This window comes from Kogia breviceps, chromosome 19 (genome assembly GCF_026419965.1).
Source record: "Kogia breviceps isolate mKogBre1 chromosome 19, mKogBre1 haplotype 1, whole genome shotgun sequence".
In the NCBI taxonomy this organism is placed as follows: Eukaryota; Metazoa; Chordata; class Mammalia; order Artiodactyla; family Physeteridae; genus Kogia; species Kogia breviceps.
In genome coordinates this window covers 2,643,754-2,660,266 of record NC_081328.1, presented here as the reverse complement: position 1 = coordinate 2,660,266, position 16,513 = coordinate 2,643,754, and the positions used below count along the sequence as shown (strand labels likewise).

Below are 16,513 nucleotides of genomic sequence, written 5' to 3'. Positions count from 1 at the left end.
AACAAACCAAAAAAAACCCCTGAAGGGCAGCCGGAGGGCTGGACCCAAAGCCTTGCTGGCTCTTCCGGCCTCTCTCCTGTCATCATCAGCCCCAAGGTCTTGGGACACGGCTCAGTAACTGCGAGTGTGGTCCGTTTGCCCATCTCACAGATGGGGAAACGGACCCCAAGGGGGAGGAGGTCTCTCGCCCGCGGACCGACGTACCGACTGTCTGAATTCCGGCTCCTGTACCCCGGGCTCTCCTACCGCGCAGAGGGCGGCGCCGGAGCCTGCGCTTTGCTCGGTGACGATTGGCGGCCCCGCGGCCCCGGCGCGCCCTGCCGACCGTGAGGCCGGTGTGCGCTGCGCGCCAGGCTCCCGGTCCTGCTCCGACGCCCGGGCTTTGCTGGAGAGAGAGGTCATGGCTTTTGCCACGTTCTCAAATGGGCCTGGGAGCCAAAAAGAGGCTCAGAACCTCTGCACGTGGCGGGGGGGCGGGAGGGGAGCCCCCGGCCCCCCCGAAGGGTGAGGGGAGCTCAGCTGGTGATTCTCTTCCCTGCGGTAGGCGTTCCCTCGTGTTCTCCCTTGTTTGTGTCCCTCGCCCACCCGGGACGCGGGGTCACCGTCCCCATTTTACGTACCAGGAGGCTGAGGCGCAGGGACACAGGTAGTTTGCCCCGGATGCCTCCCGGGGGGCCGAGGGGCTGGACAGGCAGGGTGGGGACAGGTCCACGACGGGATGGGACCTGCCCGCGCCCCGATCCGGCGCCTCCCTCACCGCGTCCGCGCCAGACCGTGTCAATTATCTCCGCGGCCAGAGAGCCTGGCGCCAGGCACGGCCGCTGCCTCTGAGGCTCGTTCCTGCCGGACAGAAACAGCCCAAGGCTGGCCCCTTGCGTCCTCGAGGGCGCTCGAGACCCATTTCTTCCAACAGGGAGGTGGAAGCAGAGCTCCCGGAACCATTGCAGGGCGGGACCCTGCTAGGACCTGGGCTTGCGAGGCTCCCCGTGGGGCAGGGAGCACGGCCCCTCCCGATACCCCAGCAAAGCCCTTTCTTTCTTTGCTCTTAGAAATGTCAGCGGGCAAACCACAGGGCAGCATCCCCGCCCTCCAGCCCGCTTGCTGCCCGGCCCACGCCAGGGGTAGACAAGGCAGATCCTCCCGGGACAGGCCCCAGGCCCACGTGGAAGCCCACCCCTGCCATTCCTGAAATTCTTCTTTTTTTTTAACATCTTTATTACATGCAATTTATTTTTCTTTCTGTGTTACTGAGATATAATTGACTTGGCACTAAGTTTAAGGTGTATAGCATAATTACATGACTTACAAATATTGCAAAATAATCACCACAATAAGTTTAGTTGACATTCGTCACCTCATATAGTTTGAAAACATGTTTTCTTCCTTGTGATGAGAATTTTTAGAATCTACTCTCCTCACAACTCGCAAATATACCACACAGCTGTGCTAACTGCAGTCACCAGTGGTACATTCCATTCCTGAAATTCTGACGGTTAGTTTAAAAAAGAGTCAGCTGCTCTGAGCCTTAGCCTTCTTCATCTGTAAATTGGGAATAATGGTACCCAGGCTACTTGCGTTCAGGGATTTCTAAGAATCACATGGGGAAGGTATTTAGAGAAGTTCAGGATAACTCACCGAAATGACAAGGGAGCAAACCCCAGCTGGGACTCGCCTGTCACCACACGTTCCTGTCCGCAGGTCGCTGGGCCGTGGCAACCGGGCTGGGGGCCTGCCTTCTCTGGGCGGTGATGGGGCAGCTCCACATACGGCTTGGGGGCCCAGGGGACCTAGGGTGGGGCAGTGTTCAGATGGGAAAGTCCTCGTTCCTTTCTGCTCTGTGCAAGGCCCCAAGCTAGGAGGGAACCGCAGCTCCCGCCAGGGACAACAGAAGCTGGACAGGGGGTTTGAGAAGAGTCGGAAGCCATACCCGGGCCCTTCCACAGACAGAGGGCACAAAGTTTAGTCCGGCACCCTGGGGTAGAAAACCCTGTCTCTTTACTTCTCTAAAGCAATTAACTCTGTTTCAAGCCCCCGCCAGCTTGGCTGGTGGGAAATTCAAGCTTAGCCGTGTCTGGGGGGCCTGCCCCTTCCCTGGGGTTGGACAAGAGTCTTCGGGTCTTGTGTACAGTCCAGAACATTTGGAGCGAGGCCCCGGTGATTAGGACCCAGACTGGCCGCTGCTCTTGGCCAAGCCCGTGGGCTCTCCTGCTGGTGGACAGGAGTCTCTGCAGAGGCCCCCAGCCCTTGTTCCTGCCCAGGCTTGGGGAACCTCTGCCCCAGAGGTTTCTGCCATGGCCCCCGCCCACTCCGTGCCCCTTGCCTCCGTGCTCCCGCCCCTCCTGTTACGAGGACCTCACTTGCCACCCTTTCTTAGGGGGAGGGCTGGTGGGGTTTTCTTCTGGGTGCCTGGCAGCTTCTCCTTTCAACCCCACAACTCAGAGACCCAAACCCCCCAAGGCAAAGGAACACCAAGGTGGGGGTCCTTCACAGAAGGAGCAGTAAACATGACCTCAGAAGCAAAAAGAAAGCAAATAAATATCTATACGTGGTCCTGTCACAAAGCGCGGGAGTTTTACTATCACGCCGTTTCCAGCTTTCATCCCAGGTGAAGAAGCAGCCGCTAGCGCTGTGGCCCGCCTCCCTGGCTTGGCTTCATGCTCAGGGGACCTGGAGAGACAAAGGCTGGGGGGCCCTCTGAGGAGGGCCGTCTCTGCAGGGGCTTGTGTGGCCCCCGGGGGAATTTCTGTACATTCCGCGTGGGATGGGAAACCTCTTTGGAGAGGTCTCCTCCCTGGCCGGGGGGTACTCTGGGCATGTTGGCCGGGGCTCCAGGGTAAGGTGGGGGCCTCGCTGACCTCTGGGCATCCTTCCCTCTCGCAGGACCTAGGCATGGAGTCGACCTCGCTGGACGACGTCCTGTACCGCTACGCCAGCTTCAGGAACCTGGTGGACCCCATCACACACGACCTCATCATCAGCCTGGCACGCTACATCCACTGTCCCAAGCCGGTAGGGTGGCCATGGTCTGAGCCAGCGAGCTCCGGGGTGTAAGGGGGGAGCTTCCTGGGCGGAGCAGCCCGGTGCCCGAGGAGGGCTGGTCAGCACTGCCTGGGCCCCTCGTGCAGCACCTGAGGTGCCCACCCTGCCCTGAGGCCCAGTATCCACGGCGGGGGCTGCGTACCAGCACCATCAGCACTGGCCTTGTTTGGCCCACGGGCTGCAGTAAATCTGGATTCATTGCCAACCTGTGAACCTCAGGGTATTTCACACAGTCCCCGTATTAGCTTGACAAATGGGAAGCTCCTCATTTCTACAGGCCTGGAGCTGAGTAGCCACCCCTGTTCCATGGGGCCAGAGCCGCCAGGTACGGTTGTGTAGTCTGTACCCTGCACAAAGATGTGTACACAGAGATGGCAGAGGTCGGGGAGACGGGAGACAGCTTGGTCCAGCCCTCTCTCCGCCCACCAGCCGGGGGCGCGGGTGCAAGACTGTGTCCACCTAGAGATGGGCTTTGTCTTCTTGGCACAAAGGCGCCGTGTAAGCAGACGTGGCTGTGGCCCTACATGCCGCTCTGAGCGCTGCCGCCCCCACTACGCCCACTTGTCCTCCTCTCTGAGGCCGAGTGTCCTTTTACACCCACCCATTTCACTCCCGTCCACTTCCTGCCTGGCTCCGAGGCTCTCCGGGCTCCGCGGGCGCTGCCCGGCCCCCCTGGGTCTGGGGGATCTTCCCGCTGGCTCCACCGTCCAGGCTGGGACCCAGGCAGGCACAGGAGGGCCAGGGCAGGGCAGCTCCACACTTGGGCTTTTCTCTCTGTTTTGGTTTCTTCTCTCCCATCCCTCAGTTTCCAGCAGCTTCCAAGAGATGCACTTCCTTGCAGCAGGAAGGAAGGGGCAGGAAGCCAGAGCAGGATGGAGGCATGCCTGGGGCGGCCTCCACCTCAGAGCATGACCGAGGATCAGGGCGAGAGGCGGGTCCCAAGCCCACCCCGCACCTGGCCCGGGCGCCCAGGGGCTGGAACCTTGCTCTGGGGTGGCACCTCCATCTGGGGCTTTGTCTAGGGCCTTCTCTCTGGCTTCTCTCTGCACCGCCTGGTGTCAAGACTTCAAGGTGGGGGGCTGGCCATGGAGGGCTGGGAGCCCATCGGGGCAGGTGTGGGGTGGGTTGGTGGAGGGATACAGCCAGAGGCCGGGGTGCTGGGCTCAGACGTGTGACAGTAGTAAGCGTCGGCGGACCGGGAGCCCCAAGGCCTGGGGACGAGGAGCTGGTGCAGGAGCCACAGGGGACCGGCTGCCGCTGGCACCGCCCGCTTCTCGTTCAGGGTATACCTGGCTCTCCTGGGGAGCTGAGACCAGGCCGTAGGAGGCCTCGTGGGCGCCAGACCCCTGCCCTTTCCAGAGCATGGATTTGGTTGCCCACAGGTGAGAGGAGTGACAGGTGACAGGGCACTCAGAGCAGCTCAGTAGGAGAGGACTGTTTTTTTATGCCCATGTTAGAGTTGAGGAAGACAGAATACAGGTGATGAAGCGATCTGAGAAAGGTGACGGCCCAGGTGAGAAGCCCAGCGTTTGGGCCCCAGTGCTGGGCGGTGCAGGCCAGCGCTCGGGTGCTGGATCTCTGGGCCATCAGTGCTCCGTGGGGCTCACAAGGCCGGGGCTGGGCTGGGGAGGAGGGGCCTGTTTGGGGGCAGTTCCAGTGCCCCCCTCCCTCCACGCAGGCGGGTCTGCAGGTGGCCAGCTGCCCATGTCGACCCCAGGAAACAGGACAGGGCTCAGGGGCTGCGGGCGAAGGCCAAGGGGTCCTGCGCTGCCATCTGCCACCTCCACTGGGGAGGGCTAGAGGGCCATTCGTAGGTGGTTGTGCTCAGGTTCCTACATCAAATTACCATTGACTGGGCGGCTAATAAGCGACAGACACTTATCTCTCACAGTTCTGGAGGCTGGAGGGCTGAGATCAGGGTGCCGGCCGGTCAGGTTCTGGTGAGGACGCTCTTTGTGGCTTGCAGACGGACACCTTCTCCTTGTGGCCTCACGTGGCAGCAAGGAGGTGAGCTAGCTCTCTGGTCTCTTCCGATAACCCTCGTGGCCTCATCCAATCCTAATCACCTCCCAAAGGCCCTCCCTTCAGACACAATCACGTTGGGATTGGGGTTCAACCTATGAACTGGGGGCGGAGGGGGGACAGACATTCCGTCCGTCGCACAGGTGCAGCCTTCTCAGGTCACTTAATTAGCTGAACTTTGTTTTCCTCAACTTGAATGGGGACATAGCCATACCCTCCCCTGTTTCGAGAGCTCAGTGAGATGATTTACAGGAAGCATGGGCGTGTGCCTGGCACGGCCGAGAGCCTCATGCCCAGAAGCCGAGGGGTAACCGGCCTGTGGGCACTGACCACGCGCCAGGCAGGGCGCTCAGACTTAGCAGGTCAGTCGTGGGACTCAGAGTCTTGGAAATCAACAGGCTGATCTCCAACCCAGATTTCCAGAGGCAGCCAGAGCGGGGTCCACCCTGCTGGAGGCCCAGGGCCTGGCCAGCCCCCTACCCGTACCCAAGGCCACGTGGCAGGAGAGGCCCTCTGGAAGGACTCTCCCAGCCGAGGTTGAGGCATGGGTGGGAGATCCTGGCTCCGGGGCCCTCACGCCGATGATGCGGGCGGCCTCTGCACACACACACACACACACACACACACGCACACACACACACACACACACACACTCACACTCCCATGTGAGCTGCCTCAGGGCTAGCCAGGCCTTGCTGCTCGGACCTCTTTCATCTGAGAATTTCAGATCAGCCATGAGGTTGTAGACAAAAGGCAGGGGGTGGCGGGGTCTCCCTTAGCTGTGAGATGGGACGAAGAAAGTAGCCCTTTCTGGTCCAACTCCTGGTGAAGCATCCACGAGACAAATAATCCTTCCCACTGCTAAGATGACCACCTCAAATGAGTCCTGTCTATTTTCTCAACCTACCAGAAACCTCCTCCTGTACCCCAGCAGGGTGGGCCGAGACCCTAGAGAGGGCTGGGTCTGCACCTGCCCGCAGAGGGGGGAAGAGGCAAAACCCCATCCCGCCCCCGACTGGGTATTGATGAACCCCAAGTCTGTATCTGCAGCCTGGCTTTAGACTCAAAAGCCTCCACCCTCCTGCACATTTCCGCCTGGGTGTCCCTGAATCACCCAGAACGAATCCCCCTATCAGCACAGTGGGGAGGAGGCTGTACCCTGCCAGGAGGCCAGCATCCATGGGGGCCGACTTGGAGGCTGGCTAAAGCAGGGAGGGAGTGAGAGGGTTAATCCGGGGCCTTTCTCTCCTGCCCTCTGACCTCCCTCCTGTTAGCTGAGTCCCAGCCATGAGCGAGAGGGCCTGGTGGAGCTGTTTGTAAGAGCTCAGCCTTCCCAGCACAGAGAACGGGGTGCGGAGTGAACGAAAAACCCAGCACAGTCTCCGGGTCTGGAGCAGCGTCCAGGGTGCTGTAGACGGGGCCGTCGTGTCTGATGATTGAGTGAGGAAGCCTTGGGTGCAGAGCGGTCGGGGCTGTGCTTGCTACAGTTCTTGGGGTGGGGGGTTGAAGACGGCAGCGGGCATCAGAGCGACACGGTGACCCTGCCCGGGGGGGCCTGCAGGCCTGCCGCGGGCCCCCCCTCCTGACGGGTCAGTGAGTCCCTCAGGCACGGTCTTCTCCAGGGCCCGCGGTCAGCGGCGCTGGGCCGGTGCCCAGTGTACCCGACTTGCTCCACAGCCCCTCCCCCTCCTTCCTTCTCCACGGCTGGCAGGGAAAGCTGCAGATTCTGCAGCCTGCCTTGCAGCCTCCTCTGTTGCAAGCAAGAGAAGCCCCCGCGGCCTGCCTCGAGCCAGGAAGAGGACTTATCCTTCCCGGTGGCAGCCAAGCTGGAAAGAGGCACTGGAACCCCAAACAGCACAGACACCTGCCCCCCTCCCTCTGCTCCACCCGCCCTCACTCCCCGCCCCCCTACCCACACCTCATGGCTGCCCGGGGCTCCTGAGCTGACTTGTCAGTGTCCAGCCCCCGAGGAGTCTCGTCCCAAGTCGGGAACCCCCCAGGGTCCGCCTCTGGACCGGTCAGCTGTGGCTTGGGAGTGGGGTGTGGTCCCACACAAGCGCTGCTGGGCCCCGCGGCTTTCCGAATAAGAGGAGGGGGGCCGGCATCCTCCTTCTTTACCTCCTTCCTCCCCTTCCTTCCTCGTCCTCCACGCTGGGCGACTCCTGCTTAGTCCTCTTCCTGCAGGAGGCGGCCTGGAGGGGGCTTCCAAAAGTGATGGAGTTGGGAAAACGTAGGTGGGCTTGCTTGAGGCTTTTCTGGTTGCAAACGATAGGAGCTACTTGAACCAACCTTCGCAAAAGATTCATCCCTCAAGGTCAGAGCAGAGCCCAGCCTCAGAGCGACCGCGGGGTTTGGATCCTGATGCCGTCCTACACGTCGAGTGGCCTGCCATCCGCTCCACTTCTTGGTGCCTGCGTTCCTGCATTTGTCAAGCGGGATTATAGGGGCCCCTGTTTCATGGGACGGCTATGAGTTAGTGCCCGGCGTATAGTAGGTAATATAACTCGGTAAAGGTTAGCTGTGTTTCTTTAGTCCAGACAAGCGGAGGGGCTCTCACTTCCGAGGACATTAGCTCACGTTTGGTCTCAGGTCCGCTGTTAAGTGACCACGTCTTCCGTCCCTGTTTGGTAAATGAGGAAACAGGCTCAGGCTGCGGGCCTCGCCCTGCGCGCGGCTGCCCCCTGGTGGCAGTGTCTGCGCACTGCGGCGGCTGCTTTGCCGCCTCTCTTCCTGTTTCTTCCTTCCGGGCCCGGAGGGCGGAGGGGGAGTCCGTGGCCCCTGATTTTGGAACCCCTGCGGGAGGTTAGGTTTAGGGCCAGGAGCTCATTCCTCGGCTTTGGAACGGGTGCTGTGGGAAACTGGCCACGTTCTGTCCCGGGTGGTCGCAGGGGTGATGCCGGCCCGCCCAGCACACCCCACCCGCTGGTCCTTCTTGTCTTTAAAGTGTGTCCACCGGGCAGCACAGGGGAATCACCGGGGGAGCTTTTAAAAGTCGCCGCGCCCGAGCCGCCCACCCATCGCTGCGGGGGGGCCCAGGCAGCAGTGTTGTCTGAAGCTCTGGGTGATTCCAGCATGCAGGGGTCCTGGGTGCAGACCCTCAGCTCGAGATGTGCCAGCCCCTCCCCTTCTCCCTTTGGCCTCCGAAGTTGGCCTTCACCCCGGCCAGCACCGTGACCCTTGGGATACGTTCCAAGACCTTCATGGGATGCCTGGAACCGCAGATAGCACCAAACCCTAAAAACACTGTTTTTCCTCTACTAACGGGCAGGTAACATATACAGCAATAATGCACTGTACAAAGGGATGCTCTCTGTCCCAGGCGGGAAGGCGTGCGACAGCACGCAACTTCATCACGCTACTCAGAATGGCGCACAATTGTAAACTCCTGAGTTTATTTCTGGAAGTTTCCACTTAATATTTCCGGACCGAGGTTGACCACAGGTAACCCGAAACCTTGGAGGGCCAAACAGCAGATGCTGCTGCCCCAGCAGAGCGGTGATGACAGCGGTGATAATCAAGCCAGCCTCCACCGAGCAGCCACTCTGTGCCACGCGCCCTGCCTGGCACTGGCCCCGGGCTCACGGTTGACCTCACCACATCGCGTTGCCGTCTGCAAGTGGGTTTGCATCCGTGCCTGGCACTTCCTGGCCTTGGCCCTTGGCACTGGCCCATCATCTGGTGGGAGCACATGCTCTGGGCCACTCAGGCTCCCAGGCCTCGGGGACTCTTTGTTGAATTGACTCCCCTTGGGACAGAGTTGGAGCCTCTAAAATCTCTCTGCTGCATCCTTTAACCCAGCGTATTTGTTTGCTGGGGCTGCCGTGACAAAACTACCACTTAAACAACAGAAACGTACCTCCTCACAGTTCTGGAGGCTGGAGGTCCGAGATCAAGGCGTCAGCAGGGTTGGTTTCTTCCGAGGCGTCTCTCCTTGGCGTGTAGACGGCCGTCTTCTCCCTGTGTGCTCATACGGTCTCCCCTCTGTACATGTCTGTGTCCTGATCTCGTCTCATGAGGACACCAGTCATATAGAATTAGGACCCACCGCAGTGATCTCGTTTTACCTTAATTACTCTTTAGGGGCCCAGTTTCCAAATACAGCCACATTCTGAGGCACTGGGGATTAGGACTTCACTTTAAGAGCTTGGCGGGGGGACACAATTCAGGCCATAACACCCAGGGTCTCAAGGTCAAATGCTGATGGGCCAGACAGGTAACGAAGATGAATGATCTGGGCCGGGAACCGCTTGGCGCCTCATTCTTTTATTTTCCCACCGTTGACGTGGGCGGAAGAGACGTGGTAAAGTCTTTCACTGTCCCCTTTGCTGTGTGGAATACGCGAGCGAGGACGTGTGCGTGTGGCTGAATCCCCAGCTTCTAGAGCAAGGGCCCGGCCCCTCGGAGGTACCCAGCGGGTATCTGTCAGGCGAGCGAGTAAGCAAGATGGCCCTGGGCGTCGGGGAGCGGCAGGGACCGTGGCGACCTTGGCTAAGGGGTCAACCGTCAGGTCACCTGGAATCCAGACTTCCGTAGAAATCTCAGGTTTTTCAACGATAGCGACGAATTCGCAGAAACGAAAACCATCGTGCAGATGAGTTTGCAACCCCTGCGCCCTGCTCCGGGCGGCCACCTTGGGCCCGCACAGCAGGCCTCCCCTCCCCAGCTAGGCCTGGGGTCTGTGCTGGTCCCGCCGAGGCAGGAGGCTGGAGGTGGGGGCCTGGGCTCCCTGCCTGCTCCCTCGACTCAGGGACCTGTGGCTTCCTCTGCAGGAGGGCGACGCGCTGGGCGCCATGGAGAAGCTGTGCCGGCAGCTGACCTACCACCTCAGCCCCCATTCCCAGTGGAGGCGCCATCGCGGGCTGGTGAAGAGGAAGCCACAGGCCTGGTGAGTCGCGGTCACCCGAGGCGGGTCTCCCCCGCCGCCGCCCAGCCGCGCCGCCTCCTACAAGGGCAGCTCAAAGCCAGCTGTGCTGGGCCGGGCATTGGGGAGACAGCACCCCGTCCCGTCCCGGGGCCGTGGGGGGAGGGCAAGAGCTGCTGGGAGAAGGTGAAGTGAGGGGCTGGGGGCCGGGGGAAAGTGGCAGGCAGGGTGGGCATTCCGGGTGGGCAGGAGCCCTGGGAGATGCTGGCGGCTGGGCCCCGCTCTGTGCGGTGGGATCTGGGAGTGCGCGCCCGTTCTGCTGCTGGGGGAGGGGGACAGGAGGGGTTTCTGGTGCTGGTGCGCTGAATGCGGGCACTCGCCCCACCCCCTCCCCCAGCCCTCCTGATGTCTCCCAGGGGGACCCAGACCCCAGCCTTGTCCCTGGCGTACAGCAGTGAGGACCCTCGGGGCTCGTGTGGCCCCCTGCACCCTGGGGGCAGAGGGGACACCGGGACACAGGACCCGGGGGCCAGAGCAGCACCACAGAAAGCAGAGGGGTACTGCTTGGGCCGGCGTCCCGAAGGCTTTGTTTGGCAGGGCCCTGCTGGCACAGGCTCCTCCTCCAGGTCCCGCTGGAGAGAAGAGCGCTGGGCCCCCTTCCCTTCTTCTGGACGCCACGCCCCGCCCCCCAAGGCAGGAGAGGAGATGGTTCCCCAAGGGCCCTTCCCTGGTGGAGGAAGTCGCCAAAGGGGGTGCCAAGCGGGCTGAGGGCAGGGACCAAATGCGGGGGCAGAGCAGTTCTGGCTGCTTGTGCGCTAGTTCTGGAGGAGGGAAAAGCGGGAGGGTGAGCTCTGCTGGGACCCAGGGGCCTCCTGTCTCCCCAGCACACAAGGCGCTCAGTCCGTTCTTCGCTCAGAAGCCTCACTCCGCTCGGACGCCTCCCCCTCCCGCTGACTGAAACCCACTCAGGCCCGAGTGGTGGTCCCCCACCCCCACCCACACCCCCACCCCGGCCTTCCTGCTGGTTCACAGACACGCTGAGCTCTACCAGCCTCAGGGCCTTTGCACTTGTGTTCCCTCCGCTGGGACTCTTACCGAGCTCTTCCCTTGGCCTGTTTTTTCTCCTATGAGGCCGACAGGAAGCCCAAGCTGTGATCCCAGGGCTGCTGATGGTAACAGGTGCTGAGCCCCCTCCAACTCCCTGTCCTTCCCAGGGTTGGAGCCTCGGGCCTCGCCTGGGGTATCTGGAAGCTGGGAGATCTGGGCCCCCGAGCAAGGGAGCGGGTGAGAAAGAAGAGCAAGGGGTGGCGGGTGGTAGGGAGTGGAGGGGGGTGGACAGCAGCCCACACCAGGCTCGGGGCCCCTGCGCCCTCCCCCGCCTGCTGTCCCGAGGGCCCCCCCAAGGACCCTCTGTCTGGCGGGGAAGATGGTCTTGAAGGAAAGGCTGCCGAGATCTGTGGCACTCGTCGGGGAGCAGGGAGCTCGGCCGTTCGCCGCCCTCCTGCACAGGGCGCCGTTCTGACTGCGTTCATTTCCCATGACACCCCTGTGGTGCCCGGTTGGCTTCATTTCTCAGGCAAATAACAGAGGCGCAGAGGTTAAGGAACTAACTAAAGGTCGCGTGAGGGACGAAGCCCGCCTGCCGCAACTAAAGATCCTGCGTGCCGCAACTAAGACCCGGTGCAGCCAAAATATAAAATAAATAATTTTAAAAAAAAAAAAAAAAGTAGGAAGGAAGGAGTCCAGTGCAGACCCCAGCGTTGGCCCCTGAATGTCCCCTTGGTCACTGCAGAAACACTTGGGCCCTGCCCTGTGCCCCCCAGGCTCTGCCCGCTGGGCAGCCGGGCTGAGATGTGGGCAGTGCCAGGGGCCCGGGGCCGCTGGTTCCCGCCCCGCGGGCAGAGGGCTGAGTGGAGGCTGCCTCCGGAGAGAAGCGTGCCCCGCCCGCTTGAACCCTGCTGTCTCGTCTCCCCTTCAGCCTCAAGGCAGTCCTGGCCGGGAGCCCCCCGGACAACACCGTGGACCTGTCGGGCATCCCGCTGAGCCCCCGCGACCTGGAGCGCGTGGCCGGCTACCTGCGGCGCTGCGGGGAGCAGGTGGGCAGCGTGGAGCTGGGCTTCACGGGCCTCACGGACGACATGGCCCTGCAGCTGCTGCCGGCTCTCGGCGCGCTGCCCCGGCTGACCACGCTGGCCCTCAACGGCAACCGGCTGACGCGGGCCCTGCTGCGCGACCTCACCGACGCCCTGAAGGACCCCGGTCAGTTCCCCAGCGTCACGTGGATCGACCTGGGCAACAACGTGGACATCTTCGCGCTGCCCCAGCCCTTCCTGCTCGGCCTGCGCAAGCGCTCCCCCAAGCAGGGCCACCTGCCCACCATCCTGGAGCTGGGCGAGGGCCCGGGCAGTGGGGACGAGGCCCGGGACGAGGCTGTGGACCGGGAGGACCCTGGAGGGGACCGGGAGGGCAGGGAGACTACAGGCGCACCTCAGACGTGACAGGGAGGTGGGGGCCTCCCCAGGGAGTCCCGCGGGGGTAGGACGGCTGAGGCAGGGCGGGCGTCCCCAGCGGGGTCGCAGGCCGCCATCCGGAATGGGCCTGGCAGCACCTCCCCCCGACCCAGGAAGCCAGATGGTAGCATCTAGGGAAGGAGGACTGTAATTCCTCTCTGGTCCTCTCCATCACCCCCTTGTCAATCCACATCTGCCTCTCGGCTCCTGAGCAGTCATCCCCGGCTCAAGAGGAACCAACCCTCAGCCTCCCAACTTGTGGGTGCCGTGTAGGGGCTGGGGGTGCTGGAAGCTGGAGTTAATGTGAACGGTCAGCGCTTCCCCGCCACCCCCAGAAAAGGAAGTGTAGTGGGGGCTCTGCATCTAACCCGGGATTTTCCGGTCCTGAATTACAAATACCCAGATGCTGGGTGTGCCCCTGATCCAGGCAGGTCAGAATCTCCAGCTCCCGGCTGGAGGCTGGGGTAGGGGACTGGCTGCTGGAGACCCCAGGAGCCTCATCCCCATCTGGACTGAGGGGTGTCTGCCTCCTCCTTGTGGCGCCCAGGCCCCTTGGGGCCAACTTCCCGGTCTCAGCCTCCATATACAAAGCTCACCCTTCAGCCTGTGACCCCAGAGGCCTAGCCACGGGACCAGCCACCCCCCCCATACCCTTCAATATTTAGGACATCCTAGAAGTGTGGGGCAGACAGTGCGTGCCACTCAGAAACCGCACAGCATCTCCGCAGAATAGTGGAACTCCACATGCGTCAGGGTTCCTAGGGTACAGGCCAGAGTGAGCCTTGCTTCCTTTTAAAAGGACCCTTTTCCCGCAAAACCCCTCCCCATGGAGTCCCCAAAGTAATCCTTGCTACTTTGAGCACATTCCCGAAAACCAAGGACCACAAAGATGCGGTACCTCCAAGCAAGACAAGTGGGAGAAGGGTGAAAAAATAAACTGGAGGTTCCCGAGGGGAGAAAGCCGAGGTGTCCACCCTACCTTCCCCTTACCCAAGGCCTACGGGTTAAAAAGCCATCCCTTTCAGACACAATTAGCGAGTCCAGGGAGATTGGGAACCAACCATTCTTGAGGCAGAGAACATCATTCTGGGTGCCCAGTGAACCAGAGCCCCTCGGGCAAACAGCAGAGGGCTAGGGGAGCACAGCCCGACACGCCTCCAGCCTCATGCCTGGTAGGGTAGCCAAGACCTTCACACCGGAAGGTGGCAAGACAGGGGTGGGTGAGAGCCAGACAGTGGGACCTTGCCTGCCGCTGTCCGGGCAGGTGTGGGTAGAGCTTCAGGAGCTAGAGGGAGGCTACGCAAAAGGGCAGACAGCCCAGAGGGACAGACTGGACTCACGTGTTACAGATGCCTTAAAATGCTTTGGGGTTTTTGCCCCAAGTCTCAAGAGGGGAGAACAGCTTAGACCTACGTTAAGGGAAGGTGACAGGTACTAATAATACCTGGACCACTAATGATTTGTCAGCAGAGGTCAAACCGGACTTTTTCTTCAAATACACATTTGTAAGAACCAATACCGAAGACCATACTTTTATTACATTGTTTATGGTTAACTGCACAGGAGATACAAATTTCAGGACGTTTCCAGTTCAAAAACCTCAGGCTCTCACCCAAGAACACATTTATACAGTACTTAAAAGTATAAAAGCTCCGTTTGGTTAAGGGACCATACAAGAAAACTCATGAATTTAGTGACACCAGAAGTGCCAAATCTATTTCTTGGCTCCCTCATTGGTAAGAATGGCCCTCTGATACTCAGCACAAGGTGTTTCTACACCAAACGTGGGAGCCTAGGTTTTCAGGGTCCAAGTCGATGGCCACGCCTGGTCCTTTGGACTTCAAAAAATTCTGCCCCTGCTGCAGCATAGCCTGCAAGGAAACCAAATGTCAGTTAATCTTACTTTATACGCCAAGAACAGTCATTCAGCCTAAAAGGTTATCTTCAGAAAACCGTAGGTTCACCACCACACAATCTGCCGGTAATTCCAGCTTTTTAAGGTGATTTCATCATTTGATATCCTTTTCTGCAAATCCATTTCAACAAAACTAGCTGCCTGTCCATTCTACCGCGGGGGCGGTCACTGTGCAGAGACCAAATCTTACCTCTTCTTGGGCTGGGGTGCTGCTGCCGCCGCCGCCCGCTTTAGAACTCTGCTGCGCCGATCCCACTCTTCAGTGCTCAAGACCTGGCGGGATGAACGAGGCACCCATGGACAGACGGCAGATGCCAAAAGCAACTGGAGGCAGTTCCCACTGTTTTCCCCTCCGTTCAGTCCCGTTATTGCAAACAGACCTAAGGCTGTCAATTTTCATAGCATCTCAGAGCAGATTAAGCAGTTTGCTCAGGACTGTACAGCCATGACATCAAAAGGAACTCCTGGGCTCACTCTGCAGTCTGGTCCGGACATCACGAACCAAACTCATTCTCCGACATTCTCTCAATAATGCTCAAGGGCTGCACCGACACGAGGTATTAGGTCAGCCGGACGACACTGCCAGTATCTGGTCCAGTAGCAACTTCACATGAATCAACTCAACAGCTAGGCCTCCTCAACCACGAACCTCTCCAGAGCCCAAAGGTAGCTAGCTTACCTCGGAGCGGGCCAAGGCTTGGGCTCCCATGCCCAGCTATTGGTGATCACGCGCTGGCCACCCTTCACCGACCTGCAACCTGAGTGAAGAGAGATTATGGGTCACAGTCCAGACCAGCTTACTCCGGGGCACCAGCTACTGGTGAGGACGCGTGACTGCAGTCAGCCAGGAACTGGTATCGTCAGTTATCGCTTCTGACGGCACTTCCTATTAGTGATTTCATCAGAGCAGCCAAGCACTTCACCAAAGTACCGCCCCGGAGACCTGGGCTTCGGCTAAAACCACCTTAAGGCATCCGTTTCTGAATACTGAGGCCGTTTAGACATAACTAGGGGCCGCAACCTCCTAACCGTCGCAGTTATGCAACGAGGCAGTGCATAATTATGTCAAATGCGTGAAAACGACAACAGGGTAAGACGCCAGGCAGTTATCAGTGCATTTAAAGTTGCAAGACCGACACGGCTAAGTTACTATACGTATTAATCCTTACCCTGACTGGCTCTTAACCTCGGGTAGGGATGCTGCTCCCGTCTCCAAAAGCGAGTGGGTCTGCCCTCTGAAACAAGGATTAGGGCGTGCATTTAGGACAGACTCTGGCAGCTACAGTAACGTAAAGCATCAGGTGTCAGCGACTGCGGTCGGATAGGCGTAGGAATCGTCAGTCCTCGCGTCTGACGGCAATTGCTACAGAATCATCAGGATGGCCGAGCAAGCCTCCCTTGCGGCCCCGCTACGAACGTCGTTCCGCGCCCTAGGGTGCAGGCAGCCCCGCTTACCTAGTTCTCTCTGGGGGTGCTCACTCCCAGAGGCGAGCCCGGGGTCAGGGATCCCGAGACGGCGGCTGCCCGGCCGGACGAAGACGCACGCGGTCCTCGGGCCTCGGCCGGCAAACTCGGACACAAGGCCACGGCGCCCGCCCCGAGGCCCGCGTGGACGCAGCCGCCCGCCGCCCTCCAGTTAGGCTCCCCGAGGACATCGTTCGAGAAACTAGAAAAGCTATGGCTCCCTCGCCCTTGCGGTCCGCGGACCGGTCTATAGAAACTCACCACCAGCCACCCGATACCTACAGTGGAAAGGCCCCGCAACAACCGTCCCAGCCTCTTAAGCAGTCGGAACATCCCACCCTTCACAGAAGGGAGGGGGATTATGGCAAAAGACTCACGGAACTTCCGGCCCGTTTAATGGTGCAGGCGCCGCCCTCGACTCCCCCCTCCTGCAGAGCCCATGGTCTCTTCTGAGGCCGTGGAATTCTGGGTCACAGGGGCGCAGCGAGCCCCAGCGCGCGTGCGCAGGCCCAGTGCGCGCCTGCCGTTTAGAGACTCTCCTGCCGACCCGCCGCCTGGCCCCACCCCCCGCTTCCGGGTGGTCCGGAGCAAAGAGTCCGCCGTCGTGAGCTTCCGGTTGCTCCTCTGGAAGGTGGAGCGACCGAGGCCGCAGACGGCGGTTGTGCGCCTCACGTGCGATCACGCCGTTGAAACCCTGCAGAG

At 60.5% G+C, this 16,513-nt stretch overlaps 1 protein-coding gene, 1 long non-coding RNA gene and 3 other non-coding genes across 8 annotated transcripts in view; 1 reads left to right on the top strand and 4 right to left on the bottom strand.

Annotated features, from left to right (window-relative positions):
- LRRC75A (leucine rich repeat containing 75A) overlaps nt 1–13,948 on the top strand; it is a 34,320-nt gene extending 20,372 nt beyond the window's left edge. The window contains exons 2-4 of one of the 2 annotated variants that reach the window (XM_059048466.2): nt 2,881–3,009; nt 9,831–9,946; nt 11,901–13,948. In XM_059048466.2, the coding sequence (XP_058904449.1) occupies nt 2,881–3,009; nt 9,831–9,946; nt 11,901–12,420 (765 nt within the window). In that variant the 3' untranslated portion in view covers nt 12,421–13,948. The remainder of the gene's footprint in view (nt 1–2,880; nt 3,010–9,830; nt 9,947–11,900) is intronic. The other variant, XM_059048467.2, reaches the window with a different exon arrangement.
- Nucleotides 13,949–16,286, bottom strand: LOC131746790 (uncharacterized). Of its 3 annotated transcripts, none has more exons than XR_010838275.1 (5): nt 16,189–16,286; nt 15,517–15,582; nt 14,822–15,105; nt 14,538–14,620; nt 13,949–14,303 (listed from the first exon to the last, which is right to left on the bottom strand). It is a non-coding gene; the product is annotated as an uncharacterized lncRNA (long non-coding RNA). The 3 variants fall into 3 exon arrangements; XR_010838276.1 differs by lacking the exon at nt 16,189–16,286 and adding an exon at nt 16,094–16,172; XR_010838274.1 differs by lacking the exon at nt 16,189–16,286 and adding an exon at nt 15,803–16,102.
- LOC131747164 (small nucleolar RNA SNORD65) lies at nt 14,375–14,447 on the bottom strand. The gene has a single exon (XR_009332793.1). It is a non-coding gene; the product is annotated as a small nucleolar RNA SNORD65 (small nucleolar RNA).
- LOC131747226 (small nucleolar RNA SNORD49) lies at nt 15,186–15,256 on the bottom strand. The gene has a single exon (XR_009332850.1). It is a non-coding gene; the product is annotated as a small nucleolar RNA SNORD49 (small nucleolar RNA).
- Nucleotides 15,663–15,729, bottom strand: LOC131747227 (small nucleolar RNA SNORD49). Its single transcript, XR_009332851.1, has one exon. It is a non-coding gene; the product is annotated as a small nucleolar RNA SNORD49 (small nucleolar RNA).
- Nucleotides 16,287–16,513: the final 227 nt, after the last annotated feature.